This window comes from Giraffa tippelskirchi, chromosome 4 (assembly GCF_054371585.1).
Source record: "Giraffa tippelskirchi isolate mGirTip1 chromosome 4, T2T-mGirTip1v1.2.pri, whole genome shotgun sequence".
Taxonomy (NCBI): Eukaryota; Metazoa; Chordata; class Mammalia; order Artiodactyla; family Giraffidae; genus Giraffa; species Giraffa tippelskirchi.
Window position 1 is genome coordinate 80,948,021 of NC_137278.1, and position 17,445 is coordinate 80,965,465.

Sequence of the window (17,445 nt, forward strand, 5' to 3'; positions counted from 1 at the left end):
CTGTGCTCAACATTTTGTACTTGTCCTTTATATTTGTTGTAATTTTAAGTGATGACAATTTTGTTTTCTTATTTTTTTACAAGTGAAACTGAGGTTCAGAAGGGTTAAGTAAGTAGTGTAAGATCACAAAGCCTGTAAATATCCAAAGATTCAAACACTGGTCTGACTTCACAGGCCATTTTGTATAGGAAGTTACAAGGAGACAGATTTTGATGCATATTATGAAGAACTTTATAAAAATGTAATAGTCTCACAAGGTTTTTCCCTGTCATTGAGGGTGTTTAAGGAGAGGCTTATACTCATCACTTGGAGTGGTTCTGTGCACATTTGGTTTTGGAGGATGAATTACTCAATTTGAGGTTGTTCATTTTTAATCCTATATAGGAGGACAGAAAATGTTGTTTGGTGTTGCCCGTGTGTTATGCATGGAAATATTGGGAAAGCAAAAAAGCCTGAAGACATTGTGCATTGCCTTTATGAATTTACAGTTTCACTGTATTGAGAAATGTTAGTGGACCCTTCTCATTTCTCTTATTACGGAAGCTTCATTTATACTCTACAGAGCTTCCCTTCCCTTTATTTGAGCCTCGTTTTCAATCAGCAATAGTCAAAATTAGCACTCAAGGTTGATATTATTGGAGTTTGTCTTTGAGGTAGCCTTTGAAGAGGGGCTGGGTGTTTGTAACTGGTCTGTAGCTTGCCGTGAGGACCAAATAATGCCTCCATTATAGTTCACACAGTTTACCTAAAGACAGGATTGAGTGATTACAAAAAAAAACAAGGACATGTAAATTGAAGGCATGCTTCCATTTGTTGGGTTCTTATTTAGAATATTGTTTCTAGTCTGATAAATAGTAGATATAAATAAACCAGGAGAGAGCCTAGATAACTAAACATTTGAAGTGGACAGAATGAGCTTCTATATGAGAAACTCTTTAAGCTTTAGAAGACATAGTCAAAGTATTAATATGTGGATGGGGTAAACAGTACTGACTTATTCACCAATTTAAGATTCAGATGCATAGTATGATGCTTAAAGGAAGTATTTTTAGGGTAGCAAAAGAAGGTCTGAAGATGATTTCAGATTTGTTATCACCAATATATAGTATAAAGTGTTGACTTAAGAAAAATGTTAGTATTTGGGGGGGAAACGAGGGGTATAGTGAAAATATAGTTTGAAAAGATATCTTTAATATATCGGTTTTATATTTGAATACAACCCTAGGTTGTTTTTTTTTTTTTAATGAACTACAGAAAGGATGAGAAAATTTTAATTTCAAGAAAAGGGTACTAATTTAGAGAAATGTCAAGGTAGGTAAACTCATGAAAGGCAGAGTCACTGAGTGGGAATAAGGGACATATATAGGGCTTATGGGATAAGTTCTCAGCCTTGAGGTGGGATAATCATATCTGAGATATGATTATCGTATCTGCCTCTAAGGACCATATTGATTGCATTTAATATCTTTCATATTTTAAAGAATGACTTAAATTTTGATATGTTTCACTTAGGAAATATAAGTACATAATAATAAAATCAGATCTTCTGAGAGATTTAAAAAGTAGTCCTATAATCCATTTCTTTGTAAGAAGACCAGTTTGAAAAATACTCACTTTTTATGTGTTTATTTTCCAGAGAGTCATTATCCATGTTGGGAAGGGAGGTAGGAAGAAGAGATGTGTTCAGCTGATTTGGTAGTGTTATTAAACTAGGTGTTGAGTTAACGAATGTTTTTTATATTGTTCTTCATACTTTTTTGTAGGTCTTAAATGTTGTTTTTCAGTCACTCAGTCATGTCTGACTCTCTTGCAACCCCTTGGACTGGAGTCTAGCAGGCTCCTCTGTCCTTGGGATTTCCTAGGCAATGGTATTGGAGTGGGCTGCCATTTCTTTGTCCAGGGGATCTTTCCCACCCAGGGATTGAACCGATGTCTCCTGCAATAGCAGGTGAATTCCTTACCACTGAGTCACCTGGGAATATAAGAATTTCCCAATTTTTAAAAAAAGTGTAAAATGTTTAATTACATATGTCCTTCCTCTAGATTCAGCAGTTTTTAACATTTTACCCTTTGGGATTTTATCTCTGTATACGTACTTTTTTCCCCTATACTATTTGAAAGTAAATTGCAGATATCATGATAGTTCATCCTTAAATACCACAGCTTTCCTAAGAATAAGGATATGCTTTTCATATAGCCATTACCATCATAATGGTACCTTAGACAATCAGTGGCTTCCCTGATAGCTCAGTTGGTAAAGAATCCGCCTGCAATGCAGGAGACCCCTGTTTGATTCCTGGGTTGGAAGATCCGCTGGAGAAGAAATAGGCTATCCACTCCAGTATTCTTGGGCTTCCCTTGTGGCTCAGCTGGTAAAGAATCATCCTGCAATGCAGGAGACCTGGGTTCGATCCCTGGGTTGGGATGATCTCGTGGAGAAAGGAAAGGCTCCCCACTCCAGAATACTCTGGCCTGGAGAATTCCATGGACTGCACAGTCCGTGGGGTAAAAGAGTCGGACACGACTGAGCAGCTTTCACTTTTACTTTTCAGACAATCAGTAATTTATTATTTAATATCCTGTCTATAATTCAGTTTCTCCAGTTTTCCCTAAGATGACTTTTATAGCAATTTTTATCTATTATAAAATGAAACCTCACATGTTGCATTTGATTGTCTGTCTTTACTCTTCAATCTGAAGTCTTCCTTCCACCAATTTTTGATACTTTTTGAAGAGCCCAGACCAGTAGAGTTTTATTTTACACTTTCACCTTTGCCAGCTCATTTCTAAGGATCAAAGGAGATAGCTATCTTATTTCTTGTAGTTTATTATTGTCTAATTATTTTTGGACTAAAACTTGTTATTTGTATTTTGTGTTGTCTTTAAATTAGGTTTTTAGGTATTATTTAGAGCTCTCTTCCTGAATTATTGTCATCCAGCAGTACTCTTGCCTGGAGAATCCCATGGATGGAGGAGCCTGGTAGGCTACAGTCTATGGGGTCGCTAAGAGTCGGACACAACTGAGCGACTTCACTTTCACTTTTCCCTTTCATGCACTGGAGAAGGAAATGGCAACCCACTCCAGTATTCTTGCCTGGAGAATCCTAGGGACGGCGGAGCCTGGTGGGCTGCCGTCTATAGGATCGCACAGAGTCGGACATGACTGAAGCGACTTAGCAGCAGCAGCAGCAGTAGTATTTAAGAGCTTAATGATGATAATGTCCATTTGGTTGTTGAGTTTCACCAAGACAGTCTCATTTGTTTAGGCTGCTGGTAGAATGTTGGTATACATAGGGTGCAATTAGAATGATTCAGACTTAGTGGCGTGTAATGAATATCAGTTTACCTTAGAAAAGACTCAGCATAAGCAATTCAAATGAAATTCCAAGGACTGAATTAATATTTTCAAAGGACTCAATTTTGACAAGAGTGTCAGAGTAATCTCATGGTTACTTATATGCTTAAATTAGATCTTTAGATTCTGACATTTTTAATTAGCTGGGCACAAGACTGTTATAGTATTTTCTAACAGCCTTTATAATAAAGCAAAGTTTGGTAGGTCTTTAAAAATAGCCATAAAGGGATTTAATTTTCTTAAAATGATTCTGAAATTTTAATGGTAAAACGTGCTCTTCTAAATTAGAAGGAAAAACCTTTCTTCCTGTTTGTAGGAGAAAAACCTTTTCCTTTAATAGATTTTTTGGTTATATATATGAATTGTACATGGGTTTCATTCCTTTCATTTTAAAAACTTTTTAATTGGAATATAGTTTATGTATAATATTATGTTGGCTTCAGGTGTACTGCATAGTGAATTGACTGCATACATTATGAAATGATCACCATAATAAATCTAGCAACCATCAGTCCCTTACAAAGTTATTATAGTATTACAGACCATATTTTTTATGCTGTATATTACATCCCATGGCTTATTTATTTTATACCTGGAGGTTTGTACCTTTTAATCCCCTTTACCTATTTCACACTCCTCCCCTCCCAACATCGATTTGTTCTCTGTAACTGTGAGTCTGTTTTTGTTTTGTTTTGCTTGTAGATTTGTATTGTTTTTTAGATTCCACGTAATACCCTTGAGCTCCATTCATGTTGTCTCAAATAGCGAGATATTTTTTTTTGGCTGAGCTTTGGGACGTGTGGAATCTTAGTTCCCCGACCAGGGATCCAACCTGTGTCCCTTGCAGTGGAATCACTGAGTCTTAACCACTGGATTGGCAGGGAAGTCCCCAAATTTCATTTTTATGGCTGAATAATATTCTATTCTCTACACACACACACACACACACACACACACACACACACACACACACACACATATGCATCACATCTTTATCCATTCATCTGCTGATGGACACACACACACACATATATGCATCACATCTTTATCCATTCATCTGCTGATGGACACTTAGGTTGCTATGGAGATCATTTCTGAAGTGATGTAAGAGTGGTGCCCAGTGGCTAGTTGTATATGTAAATCTTTGACTTACTAGAACTTGAATAAGTAAATGAGAGCTATTTTCATTTTCAAGCTAATTCTCCTACATGGTCCCTTTTAAAATAAAAGGTCCCTTTTAAAATATATTTTAAAACTTCTTGCTGGGTATACTCAAAGATACACAGTATTTCACAGAAGCCCAGGAAAGCTTGTGTTTTTTATTTGTTTTTGCCTGTGCCTGTGCAACTTGTGGGATCTTAATTCCCTGACCAGGCCCTGGCAGTGAAAGCACCCAGTTCTACTGCTGGACCAACGGAATTTCCAAGGCTTGTATTTTTGAGTACTCCTTTCAGCAGGAGATGGTTGTTGTTGTTGTTCAGTTGCTGAGTTGTATGCGACTCTTTGCCACCCCATGGACTGCAGCCTGCCAGGCTTCCCTGTCCTTTACTATCTTCTGGAGCTTGCTCAAACTCATGTTCATTGAGTCAGTGATGCCATCCAACCATCTTATCCTCTGTCGTCTCCTTCTCCTGCCTTCAATCTTTCCCAGCATCAGGGTCTTTTGTTATTTGTCAGCTCTTTGCATCAGGTAGCCAAAGTATTGAAGCTTCAATTTCAGCATCAGTCCTTCCAATGAATATTCAAGGTCGATTTCCTTTAGGATTGACTGGTTTGATCTCCTTGCAGTCCAAGGAACTCTCAAGAGTCTTCTTCAACACCACAGTTCAAAAGCATCAATTCCTGGGCACTCAACCTTATTTATGGTCCAATTCACACATCCATACTGGTACTTCAGCAAAGATGGTACCTTGTATAAATTTAAGTTGTCAAGTGTGCTGAGTAACTTCAAATTATGGTAGAACTAGATAATCAGTTAAACAAGGTCAAAAAGATGATATTAATCTATATTGCAGGAGAAATAAAGTGTGTACCTGTATATTAATTGGGACTTTTTGTTCACTTTTTGTGATTGCAGTTTGGTTTGGGGATTTTATTTAAGTGTTTGCTTTTTAATGCAGAGTTGGATTTACTAAAAGATGCAATTTAGACTTTTAACTAGAAATTATTTTATCTTGCTAGGAGGCAGGTGGAAGTCATCATAAAGTTTCTGTTTCACCCGTTGTCCATGTTCGAGGACTCTGTGAATCTGTTGTGGAAGCAGACCTTGTGGAGGCCCTGGAAAAATTTGGGACAATATGGTAAGGCCAATAGGGACTTCATATAGATTGAAAAGAGTACAGTAGAACAGACTGTTTTTTTTGCTACAAGCCTTGATGCTTAGCCATAGAATATATTGTTTGCCTATAACTGTATTTCTTTGAAACCTTCTGAATCTTTCTGAGATTAATTTTTAATTTTAATTCTTCTGAGGTGAATTTTTGTGGATCATGATCCCATCTCACTCCTCAGCCAGATTGTGTGTAACATTGATTATTGCATCTTTCATCTGATTTTCAAATGAATCCATGATTCCTTCTTAAACAATGTTTTTAAGCCATTGAGTTAATTAATTATGCCCTTTGTCTTCAGAGTTTCAAATAGTGGTACTTAAATACTGATTTTCTTTTTTGTTTTAGTTTGTTTTGAACTATTTAGGAATTAATTGGCAATGAAAAGTGGGTAGACTAAGGGTAGGCATTAATTGCTTAGTGTGAGTTGCTGTGATATCATGAGTGGTCAGTGTTTTATCCTAGCTTATCTTCATTTTGTGTTTGGTATTCACTCATGCTTTTCCTTTACAGCTGGTATATACTTAAGAATACTGACTTACATGAAAAATGTGATTTGAAAAATGAATCTGCTGCCAAAAATAGACACTTAAAAAAATTCTTTCTAAATTGGAATATGCTTGGCTGTTCTTTTCTTAAGTATGGATAATATAGAATTTATTACTCTTTTTTTCCATTGATGAATACATTTGGGGTTTTTGTTATAGGCAACAGAGACTATGCAGACTAAGTCATAATATATAAACAGGAGAGAAATTTCAATATATTTGCTGAGATCATTTGACTGCTTCAATTTTATAAAAATTTATGTGGAGTTTTGAGTATTGAAAGAAGATGGTGAGGGAGAGATCAGAGATTCCAACAGAGAGGAATCATTTTTTCAAAGGAGCATTAGTAGTGTTGGGTGATACCTTCCATCATGGCATTTTAATTTCTTTGGTGACCTCATTGAGAGGTGGATGACTTAGCAAACTTATTTCCCTTAACTTATGGACCTCAGAAACCACTGTTAACATTTTGTTTATTGTTGGAGGTACAAATTGGAAAACCACATGGGCATAAATAAAAGTCCATTTCTTGAAGTATCACTAAGATGACTCTATCACTTCTTAGTCATTTGGAGTGGATATTGGAAGTTAAGTTTGTCTGGAGAGTTACATAGTGTTGAAGCCGACTCCTTAGACGATACTTAGACTTGCATGTTGGCATTGATTCTCCCAGTCACCACTTCCAGGTGGTGTATTGTCTCATGGAGTTATAAGGAGACTCCATAAGACAATGAGGTTATCTCTGGATTTTTATTTTCTTCTGTTCTTATATATTTAGGGCTTTTTAAGTTATTTTTTTACAGCCAAGAAACACTGAAGCATTGTCAGAAAACAAGTTGAGCAAATGAAGTTGGGAACTTTAGGGAAATAATAACTATATTGATATTTTGATGTCAATTATGACCATGACCTGGATGTTGGGGATTAAAGAAATAGGACTGTTTGTTTAAGGTTGTGATTAATTTGAATTACTTTTGAGTGGCTTGTCCATTTTTAGACTCTATACTGTTTGATATTTAGTCTATGGTAATGTGTTCCATATATGAATTTTATTTAGTTAATTTGCATAGTACATTGTTCTGCCCTCAAGATTTGTAGTTGTGTGGATAGAAAAGTCGTGAAATAATTGGAACAAATTAGTGTATAATTAAGAGCTTAATTGGCATAAATATGTACAATAGGAGTTTCAGTTGTGTGAAATGATCTTGAGTAAGAGGTAGCTGTTACCAAAGGCGAAAGAAGTTTGAATAGCCTCCTATGAGGAGTAAGTGTTTGCTTCAAAATGTCACATTTATAGAAACTTTGCATATTTGTTTGTTTGTTTATTTATTTGGTGGTATATGTGAGGGCAGATTATAAAGATTATACAGAAATTGCTTGTATTAAATGAGTCACCAAGTTCAATATATAGTAAGTTTATACTTAAAAACTAGATGTATAGGAAAGAAGTTCAGAAGAAACTATAAGAAGATGTTAAAAATAAGTCGGATAATTGCTATTTTTTTGTCTTTATTTAATCAAAAGAATATTTAAAAATATATCCTTACAAATCTCTTTTCCTCCCTTCTCTCCTTCATTAAAGGAAAGAATACTAGGTAGTGATTAGCTATACCAGTTTGAATTTTAAAACAAAACTTTTGAGACCTGATTTATGTAGTAAATCTCTTGCTTCCTTTTGGTTTTATTTAAAAATTAGTAAGCATGTTTTAAGCTATAAGTTGAATATACCTACTCTACCATATTTCTTGGACTTTTTATTTTTTCTCTCTTTGGTCTTCCAGTCTTTCTCATATTAGTACTTTGAATTTTTTTTTTAATTATGTGCCCCAGAATTTAAGTGAATTATAAAATGCCTGTGACATTCTAATTTTCCATTTCTTGTCTTTATATGATGCTACTTTTTCCTAGGTAACCTGTGTAACATTTAACTCTGTACTTCTAACTTACTTCTTATTGTAGCTATAGAAAGCATTTTTTTTTTTTTCTACAAACAGATAAATCTTTTATAATAGGCCAATAAAGAATTTATTTTTTGAACCTTTATGATTTTTCTGTGTTTCCAAAGACCCAAAGGACATTATTAACATATTTACTTGGTGATACCACTTAGCTTTAAACCAACTTGGATTTGTGAGAGGGAGAATATTTATTATTCTTAAACTTCTTTAGCATAGACCTAATTCTGGTGTTTTCTATTTTTTTGTGTACAAAACTTTAGAACCTCAGCTAGGAGTTTGAGTTTCTAAAAGGAATGTTTCTCTCCTGAAATTTGTATCTTGCATTTATAGTTGGTAAAACAAATCCCAGGTGTTACTGTTCCTGTGTTTTATTCTTCAGTTTTGAATGATGTGGGCTGAAAGCTAATAAACCTCCTAGACCCCGACAAGTATTGATTGAATACCTGTCATGTGCCAGGCTCTTTGTTTCTAGATGCTGAGGATGTAAAGATGAATGAGGCAAGGCAAACAATTTGTATGCAGGAACTGTAATCTTGACAGCCGTGCTCCCAGTTGTATAAAGGAGGAAGCTGAAATTATTAAGAAATTACATAATTTGCCAGGCTACAAAGTGGTCTGTTTCTTACTAAGAAACCACTTGCCAGTTTTTGAAGTGTAGTTAGTTCCTGGATATCTGATTGAGAAGCAGGGCTGTCACTGAGTACCTGACCTCATGTTATTTCTCTGGCCTTCTGCTCTTAAAAAAAGCACATTGATTGTATTTAAAAATATTTTTAAGGCCCTTGTTTCTGTGAATAGAGGACATGGATCTCTGTTCTTATCCATGTGTTCTGATTTCTTGCTAACCTCCCTTCATTTCTAGTTTTTTTCAACATGTACACACTGCTTTATTTGTTTTTGACTGCATTGGATCTTATTGCTGCACACAAGCTTTCTCTAGTTGCAGTGAGTGGGGGCTCTTCTCTAGTTGCAGTACACGGGCTTCTCATTGCAGTGGCTTCTCTTGTTATGGAGCACAGGCTCTAGGTCCACAGGCTTCAATAGTTGTAACTTTCTGGCTCTAGGGAGAGTAGACTTCAGTAGTTGTAGCACAGGGATTCAGTAGTTGCAGCTCCCAGGCTCTAGAGCACTGGCTCAGTCAGTAGTTGTGGCTCATAGGCTTAGTTGCCCTGTGACATGTGGTATCTTCCCGGACCAGGGACTGAACCTGTGTTCCTTGCCTTGGCAGGTGGATTCTTACCCACCGTGCCACCAAGGAAGTCCCCTTCCTTCATTTCTTTATTTTCACTTCATGTATTACAATATATTCTTCTTCCTGAAGAACATACAGTGAAAAGTAAATACTCTCTTGCCCATATTACATCCATGATTACCATATTCAGTGACTGTCATTTTATGGATTCTTTAATTTTTAAAAATATAAGAATTTTAGAGGAAATTATTGTATGAAGTTTCATCTCTAGTTGCTTCATCTTTTCATTTTTTGTTTTTGGTAAGATGAATGACAGTAGTCATTTCTTAGTGTGGCTCTTATTTGGAAAAATTCATTTGAGGTGGTAGTTTCTGTTGCTGAGGGGTCCCATCTGCTAACCTTTTGTTGATTTTTATCTCTGTTGATTTTTTTTTTAATTTTATTGAGGCATATTTGATGTACACTGTTGTGTTAATTTCTGCTGTATAGCAGAGTGGCTCAGTTATACATCATCTTTTTCATATTTTTTTCCATTATGATTTATTACAGGATGTTGATTATAGTTCCTATAAGATCTTGTTTCTCTGTTTATTTCTGTATCTAGATATTTTCTAATGCTGCTTATAAGTGGCAGCCTGAGGAATAAACTGGATGGGATTATTAGTAACTGATAACAGAATTGTGCTTGAGGAGGGCGTGGGGTACATAAAAGCTTTTAATCACAAGAGAAGCTTTCAGACATATACCATCTACCTGGTATACCACAATTTATTTGGATAATTTAAGAGTTTACTAACACTGGGTGTAGGTAGTGAAGACTACTAGCCTGTATGATTTGAGACATTTTTAATTAAAGTCTGCTTTTACTTGAGAAAAATGATGTTAATTGAACTTGCTATATTAAGATATTCTTTCCCTATCTTCCTTTCAGCTATGTGATGATGATGCCATTTAAACGGCAGGCTCTGGTGGAATTTGAGAACATAGATAGTGCCAAAGAATGTGTGACGTTTGCTGCAGATGAACCTGTGTACATAGCTGGTCAGCAGGCTTTTTTCAACTATTCTACAAGCAAAAGGATCACTCGGCCAGGAAATACTGATGATCCATCAGGAGGCAACAAAGTTCTTCTGCTGTCAATTCAGAATCCTCTTTATCCAATTACGGTGGTATGTATTTTAGTAAGACAGACTAAATTAAAAGTGATTTTGGAATTTGCCTTAGGTGACTAACCTGTAGTTTTCTTCATTGCCATATAGATATTTGAAAATAGTGGGTTTAAAAAAAAAAGAATTATTAAAAGTAATCTTAGTTTTGACTGTCAAGTTTAATGAACCAAGACGTGGTGAGCACTGAAGTTGTAAAAAGATGAGGAGCACAGTTAAATAGGCACATTACTTTTTTTTACTACTCTCACTGTTAACTCTTTTTCTGATAGTAAAGTATAGACAGACTTGTTGGAAATGATCCAAGAAATGGCTGTCACTCATATGCCAGCACATACATTAAGAGCATCTACTAGGTAGTGACAGAATCCTGTGGTACAGTAAGATGTATTTATCGTTATAAACTGTTTAGATTTAGCTTGTTAAAAACTTCTCTTCTTCACTCTTTAAAAAAGTAATGTTAGAATTTTGAAAGGATTCATGTCCTGAACCAGTTGAGTTTTCTACTTTATAATAATTGCAGGCTGTTTAGTAATAAACTAGCAATAAAGACATTTGATTTTTGTAATGAATAAAATATCATAAGAGGAGCTTCATTTAGTATGATTTCTAGTAAGAGTATATCATATTTGAACATAAACTTTTAAAGCATTAGATACTATGTAAATTTAGATAGATACTGTATCTATTTACTTTTGTGATCTGTATAGACTTATTAATAAACACCATTAATATATTTACAGTATTTGGTGTTTTGGGAAAAAGAATATAACTAGTACAAGTACTATGATTTGTTTATTATATTCTTAGTTACCTAATGATGTGGCTCTCTAATTGTAGGTACTCAAAAAATTTGAAAGTTGAAGAATTGTTCCCAAGTGGGTATTTAGGGTTCTCTCTTAGATTCAGGCATCTTGTTTGGTGAAATTTAACTCTTCATAAATGATCTTCCCTGGGTCTTTTATCTATAGCCATTGTCCTTGACAATAAATACTGAGTTGTACTACTCCTACTCTTTAATAAATATTTTTTATTGTAATTTAAGTGATTATAATATTAAACATTTCAGAGTCACATTTGGGAAAAAATGTAATTGATTACAGCTTTAGTTTATTAATTGTATTACTAGAGATTCTTTTAGGTACTTAAAATAAAAATTTGAGGATTCATTTAGGAGATTATAAGTAGTAATGCTTTTCAAATGTTTCATTTTAAGTTCTCTAATGTGAGTATATTGTGTAGGTGAAGAAATAGCTTTAGATTTATTACAGTGTAACAGTTTTTAAAAGTTTAATTTAGTGCTTAATAGAAATGACATCATGACAGGCTTTTTTTGTTGTTGTTGTTGTTAAACAAAATAGAGTTTAGCTTTATTATATTTCTGAATATAAGATGTGATGAAGTCGTTTTCTTTCCTTCCTAGGATGTTTTATATACTGTATGCAATCCTGTTGGAAAAGTGCAGCGTATTGTTATATTCAAGAGAAATGGGATACAAGCAATGGTTGAATATCCTTTATTTGTAAATTTTTTATTGATGTGTATGAATGCTGTGTAATATAGATCTTACTTTTTCCTGCTTAATAAATTTGAGACAAGTAGGGTTTATTATCCCCCACCATCTAGTTGTCTTAGGTTTAAAAACAAAACTGCAGTACTCACAGAGAATTTTACTAGTTTTAATAACTTCTACTATAAAGTAATCCAGTGCTTCCCGTAAAGTAATCCAGTGGTTCATCTTACAGTTTGCTTTGCTTTTTTAATGGAGAAAAAAAATAGCACTGTTTGATTATATGTATACTTGTACCTTTTTGAAATTTATCTCAAATGGACTTTTCTGAATTTCTTTAAAATAGTTTGGAAGTATCAAAACATTGGAATCAGTAGAATGTTTCTTTCCTTTTTTCATTGAATCTTTTAAATGATCATGGTTTATGTAAGACCTACTTTTCTATGTTAAATTTGTTATACATTGAGTAAAACGAGCAAGCTGTACATATAGTACAAGCCCATTAAAAAATAATTTAAAAAACTCATAAAACCCTAACCTATGTGTACATGTATATGCATAGAAAAAAGTAAGGATATATAATGGTAATATAGATTATATATATTACTCTGGCAAGGTATTTTTGCTTTTTTTTTTATTACCACTTTTGTGGTTTGATTTTTTTAAAAAAAGAAACTTAAAGTAAATTTGTAAAGGCCAGTAAAATGAGGATAAAGATTATAAACTCAACCTTCTCAGAAATATATAAAAATCAAGTATTTCCTTTGTTATTATGTCTATTCTTTGTAATATTATTCCTACTTTATTTTTTTGACCTTGCTCTGTGGCTTGCAGGATCTTAGTTCTTGAACCAAGAATTGCACTTTCACCCTTGGCAGTAAAAGTGTGGATTCCTAATCACTGGACTGCCTAACAAAATTATCTCTTCTTCCTACTTTGAGAGTACAGTATTTCCTATTTCAAGATAGCAAGCTGTAAAAAGAGAGAAAGAAGGGTTCTTGCTCTTGCTCAGTTGGCTCAAACCAGCATGGTCTGATCTGGAAATATGGCCTCTATATGTGCTGCCAGTGTTTCCACCGGTATGCGAAAGACATTGGCTTCATTAAGTTGACTAAGTGAACTTCCTTGGATGGATCATCCAGCACATCTAACTTCAGTTCAGTCATTCAGTTGTGTCTGATTCTTTGCGACCTATGGACAGCAGCACGCCAGGCTTCCCTGTCCATCACCAGTTCCCGGAGCTCGCTCAAACTCATGTCCATCAAGTCGGTGATGCCATCCAACCAACCATCTCATCCTCTGTCATCCCCTTCTCCTCCTGCCTTCAGTCTTTCTCAGCGTCAGGGTCTTTTCCAATGAGTCAGACATCTAACTTATGCAGAAATAATACTAGCTCTTTGTATATAAAATAAAAGTTTAAAAGCTTCAAAAATCGAAACAAAAAGATAGCATAGCAAGCTGGCCTTTGATAGGGAATGAGCATGCTCCATTTTCCTCCTCCCACTCCCCAATTTATAAAGTATTTCTGATGACCTATTCTGATGACCTAGAAGGATTAATGTACATATTTTGGTTGCATTATGTTTTCTTTGGTACCCTTGATCTTAAAAATAAATTCTTGTGCTAAAAATTGTTAGAAATTTTATTTCATAAAGCATTTTCAGAAGTAAGTTATTTCTGACTTTTTTCAGTCTACTTCTTGGGGAGTGAATAATGATAAATTTTGGACACTTTAAACCAAATTTCCTTAATAGAGCTTATGTTTGAATCAGTCCTTTGTGCCCAGAAAGCTAAAGCAGCTCTCAATGGAGCGGATATATATGCTGGATGTTGCACACTAAAAATTGAATATGCAAGGGTAAATATTTTTTTTTCAACACTTTGCCAAAGAAGTTATTTATGCTTTGGATACACAGTTTGAACTTCCTTTCTTTTTAATCTTAACAGCCAACTCGCCTAAATGTTATCAGGAATGACAATGACAGTTGGGACTACACTAAACCATATTTGGGAAGACGAGGTAAGTATTTTATGCATTTTAGATGTACTTGACATCTGCTGTCAAATTTTTACATGCAGTTAGATTCCTTTTTCCTGACATGAGCTAGTTCATTCAAATGAAAACCTTGTTGGTGAAGCTTTTGTTGCAAAAGGCCTTGTAATGCTGGAAAAGAACCTTGAACATTAGTGCCCCCTTCTGGTATGTACTGAGTTAACTTATATTTAGTTCAACAAGGAGCCCACACATACAGGCACGCCCGCAGTTCAAGGACTTGCATTTCTCCAAGCAGCTCTCTCTCTTTGGAGGAGAGGAAACTGATTCAGAATATTCCTTACAAACTTCAAACTTGCACACTGCTTCTCTATGGAAAGGACTTTCCCCCCAAGCTGGACGAGGCATTAAGAAGGATAGAGGACTCCAGCAGGCTGACTCTACACTTCATCATGCACAACATCGGCATCAGCAAAAAGCCCTCTGAAAAACTCAGACTTGCAATTCACCTTGACTGCATACTGCATGCACCATCACCCCAAGTTTTTAAAGGAGGACACTTAACAGTACTTCAGACTTGCATGGGATGAATACCATGATAGACTGTGCCCATTTATTCAAGTTGTATGTATATATTGGTTTGATTTCCCTTAAGGTTTCAGTTGTAGAATTTAAAACTTTTCACTGACGGATACTACATTTTATCTACAATGTTGTAAATCTTAATGCCCATTGCTGTAACTGTTAGCAGCTTAGATTCAAATTGTTAATTGAATCCTTAATAGAGGATATAATCCTTAATAGAGCTATCTACAGGTCTTGGGAATTATAATGCTCAACCAATCCACACAGATATTAAAGATAAAAGAAATAGATGCATACTTGCTGCACCTAAGTTTACTTTTTTGTTTTTGTTTTCCTCAATTGTGGACATTGAATAACATAATAATGAAAACATGCATTATATGTAAAAGAAGATTTTCTGTGTGGTTTGATTTTTGTAAAGTGGCTGTTTATAAGTTGTCACTTTTTGTAATAATTTAAGATTATCATTCATGTTAATTTGTGTAACTAGAAATTTTGACCTTTCAAATGTAGGTGAAAGTACCATGTCTGTTCAAGGTAGAATATATTTAAACTTTATAAATCTGAAAATAGGAGCATTTCATTTGAGATGCATTTTCACCTATAGCTTATGAATGCTAGATTTCATGAGCATAGATTTGAATGATAAAATTGTTCAACTGACTGTGTGGCAATTCTGGAATATACAAATCAAAATGTGGATCTTGTAAAAACAAGGGGGCTGCAGTATTGGCTACATCTCAACTACAATATCAGTGTTTGAACCACGTGTTGGGAAACCTCACCAAGATGAGTGTTATCTGTAGAAGTCAATAAACTAGGAAAAATTTTTATGCATCCAAAATATCTTGGTCAGTAGGAACTCCATAGTGCATATACTCTTGCCAAAAAAAAAAAAAATGAGACAATGTGGTGATCCTTTGCATGTTCAAATATTTAGGACTTTTTGGTGATTGACCCCTTTAATTCTTAGTTCTCAGGAGATCATCTTGCCTTATGCATGGGGTTGGAAACAAGTTTGTTTGATAATGCAGCTTAGGCTGGACCCCACATTTTTTACTACTCACAGAAATCTGCTTGGCCTAGGCTTGGTACGGTTGAATAGTATTGAAAAACAAAGCCTTAGTACTCAAACAACAGAACAAGTGGTTGATGAGAAATCTCTCACTTCTGTCAAGTTACAGTTACTGAACATTCAGTTTTGTTTTTTTCTAAACTCATTTGAAATAGTTAGTTTGGTTACTTTTCTCTTAATGTTTCTTAAAATATTTATGGACATCCTTCTTATTTTAGTAGTGTTTATTTCTGTTCTTTTAAAAGAGCTGAGTTTTACAAAAGCCAGCTTAGATTAGATTTTTATACAAGAAATTATGGTCAGGAAAGTTTAGAAATGTAAGATAGAAATTTAAATAGGGAAATATAATTAAAGGAGGTAAAACAGTTAGCTGTTTATACTTTCAAAGGGAAAAAATTCTTGTTTTCTGATTCCTTACAGATAGATATTTGTCTGTACAGCAAATATCATATAGCAGTTTATTTTTGTTTTTGTAGTGACTTCAGCTTCCATTCAAGTTGATATTGAATTGTAACTTTTTCTACCAAAAACAAGAGTGACTTTATAAATATAACCTCATTTCAAAAAGTTCTTTTCGGGTCAGTTTACATTTTGGTGCAAAGAATTCTTAGCCTAGACTCCAGAGAATCCCAGAAATGTTAAGCAAAACTTGTGTGTGTGTGTGCATCTTTTGGGGGAAAAAAGGTCCACAGCTTCCATCAGATTTCAGACTGAATCCATGAAAGTGTACAAACCACTGTTTATACATTGACAAATTCAGTGTTTGACTCTTCCTCATACTACTTTATATGACCTCATGTTAGGTAGTGCATTCTTCCAATTATTGAAGAGAAATTACTAAGGAGAAATAATGACAATGTTTGGCTGAAAGATACCTTAGAGATCATCTACTCTAACTCCTTCATTTTATACATAAAGATTGTTTCTATGATTATATAGCAAATTAGTGGTTAAGTTGAAATATTAATTGATTCCCAATTCAGTGCTCTTTCTTTCATAGCACACAGTTAACTGTCAGTAAAACTAAGCCATGAAGACTTTATGATGGTTTTGGTTTAAGATTCTTAGATCAGATAAGCACTTACATTTAGCATTTGGTTGCATTCTTGAGCAGAGGAATGTTAGCAGAGTGGAATAGCAGACTGGATTGATAGAGTGAGACTTAAATGATAATACTGGGAAGAAGGAACTGTGAGTGTTTAGATTGGAGGAGAAATAAATGACTTTGCGAGTATGGAGAGAATCATAATAACTTCTAAGCATTTGAAAGAGCTTTTGGAGAAAGACTTAAGTATTGAGTAAGGCTGTGAGGCCCTAAATGGAGTAGAATATATTTAGAGGACAAATTTCTATATAATATAGAAATTATTTTTTTCATGATTTAGGACTAACTGAAAATGTAAGGGAAAGTAATGAGTACCTTGTTACCAGAGTTGGGTCAGCAGAGGCTAGGTGGTCCCAATTGATAGTCTCAGGGATGATATAAAGAGAATTTATACACTGAATAAAAGTTGAACTAGATGACCTCCTAGGTCCCTTTCAATGCTGTGATAACTTGAAATAGGTAATTAAAACAATACTTCTGTAGCATGAAGTGAAAATTAAAGTATTTCTCATCTCCCATTAACCTCATTTGTTTAGGTGACTAAGGATATGTAGAAAGCCTTTCTCTTTGAATTTTCAAAGAATGACTAGACTCTTTAAGATTCACTTAAAAAAAAAAAAGAAAATCT

General features: G+C 34.5%; 1 protein-coding gene across 5 annotated transcripts in view; it reads left to right on the forward strand.

The window, feature by feature from the left end:
- Positions 1 to 17,445, forward strand: part of HNRNPLL (heterogeneous nuclear ribonucleoprotein L like) — a 38,202-nt gene that overhangs the window by 6,950 nt on the left and 13,807 nt on the right. For 4 of the 5 annotated variants that reach the window (XM_081483247.1, XM_081483244.1, XM_081483248.1 and 1 more), the window contains exons 2-6: positions 5,537 to 5,655; positions 10,315 to 10,552; positions 11,973 to 12,053; positions 13,816 to 13,917; positions 14,007 to 14,079. In XM_081483247.1, coding sequence (XP_081339373.1) covers positions 5,537 to 5,655; positions 10,315 to 10,552; positions 11,973 to 12,053; positions 13,816 to 13,917; positions 14,007 to 14,079 — 613 coding nt within the window. Of the gene's footprint in view, positions 1 to 5,536; positions 5,656 to 10,314; positions 10,553 to 11,972; positions 12,059 to 13,815; positions 13,918 to 14,006; positions 14,080 to 17,445 lie in introns of all 5 variants that reach the window. The other variant, XM_081483245.1, reaches the window with a different exon arrangement.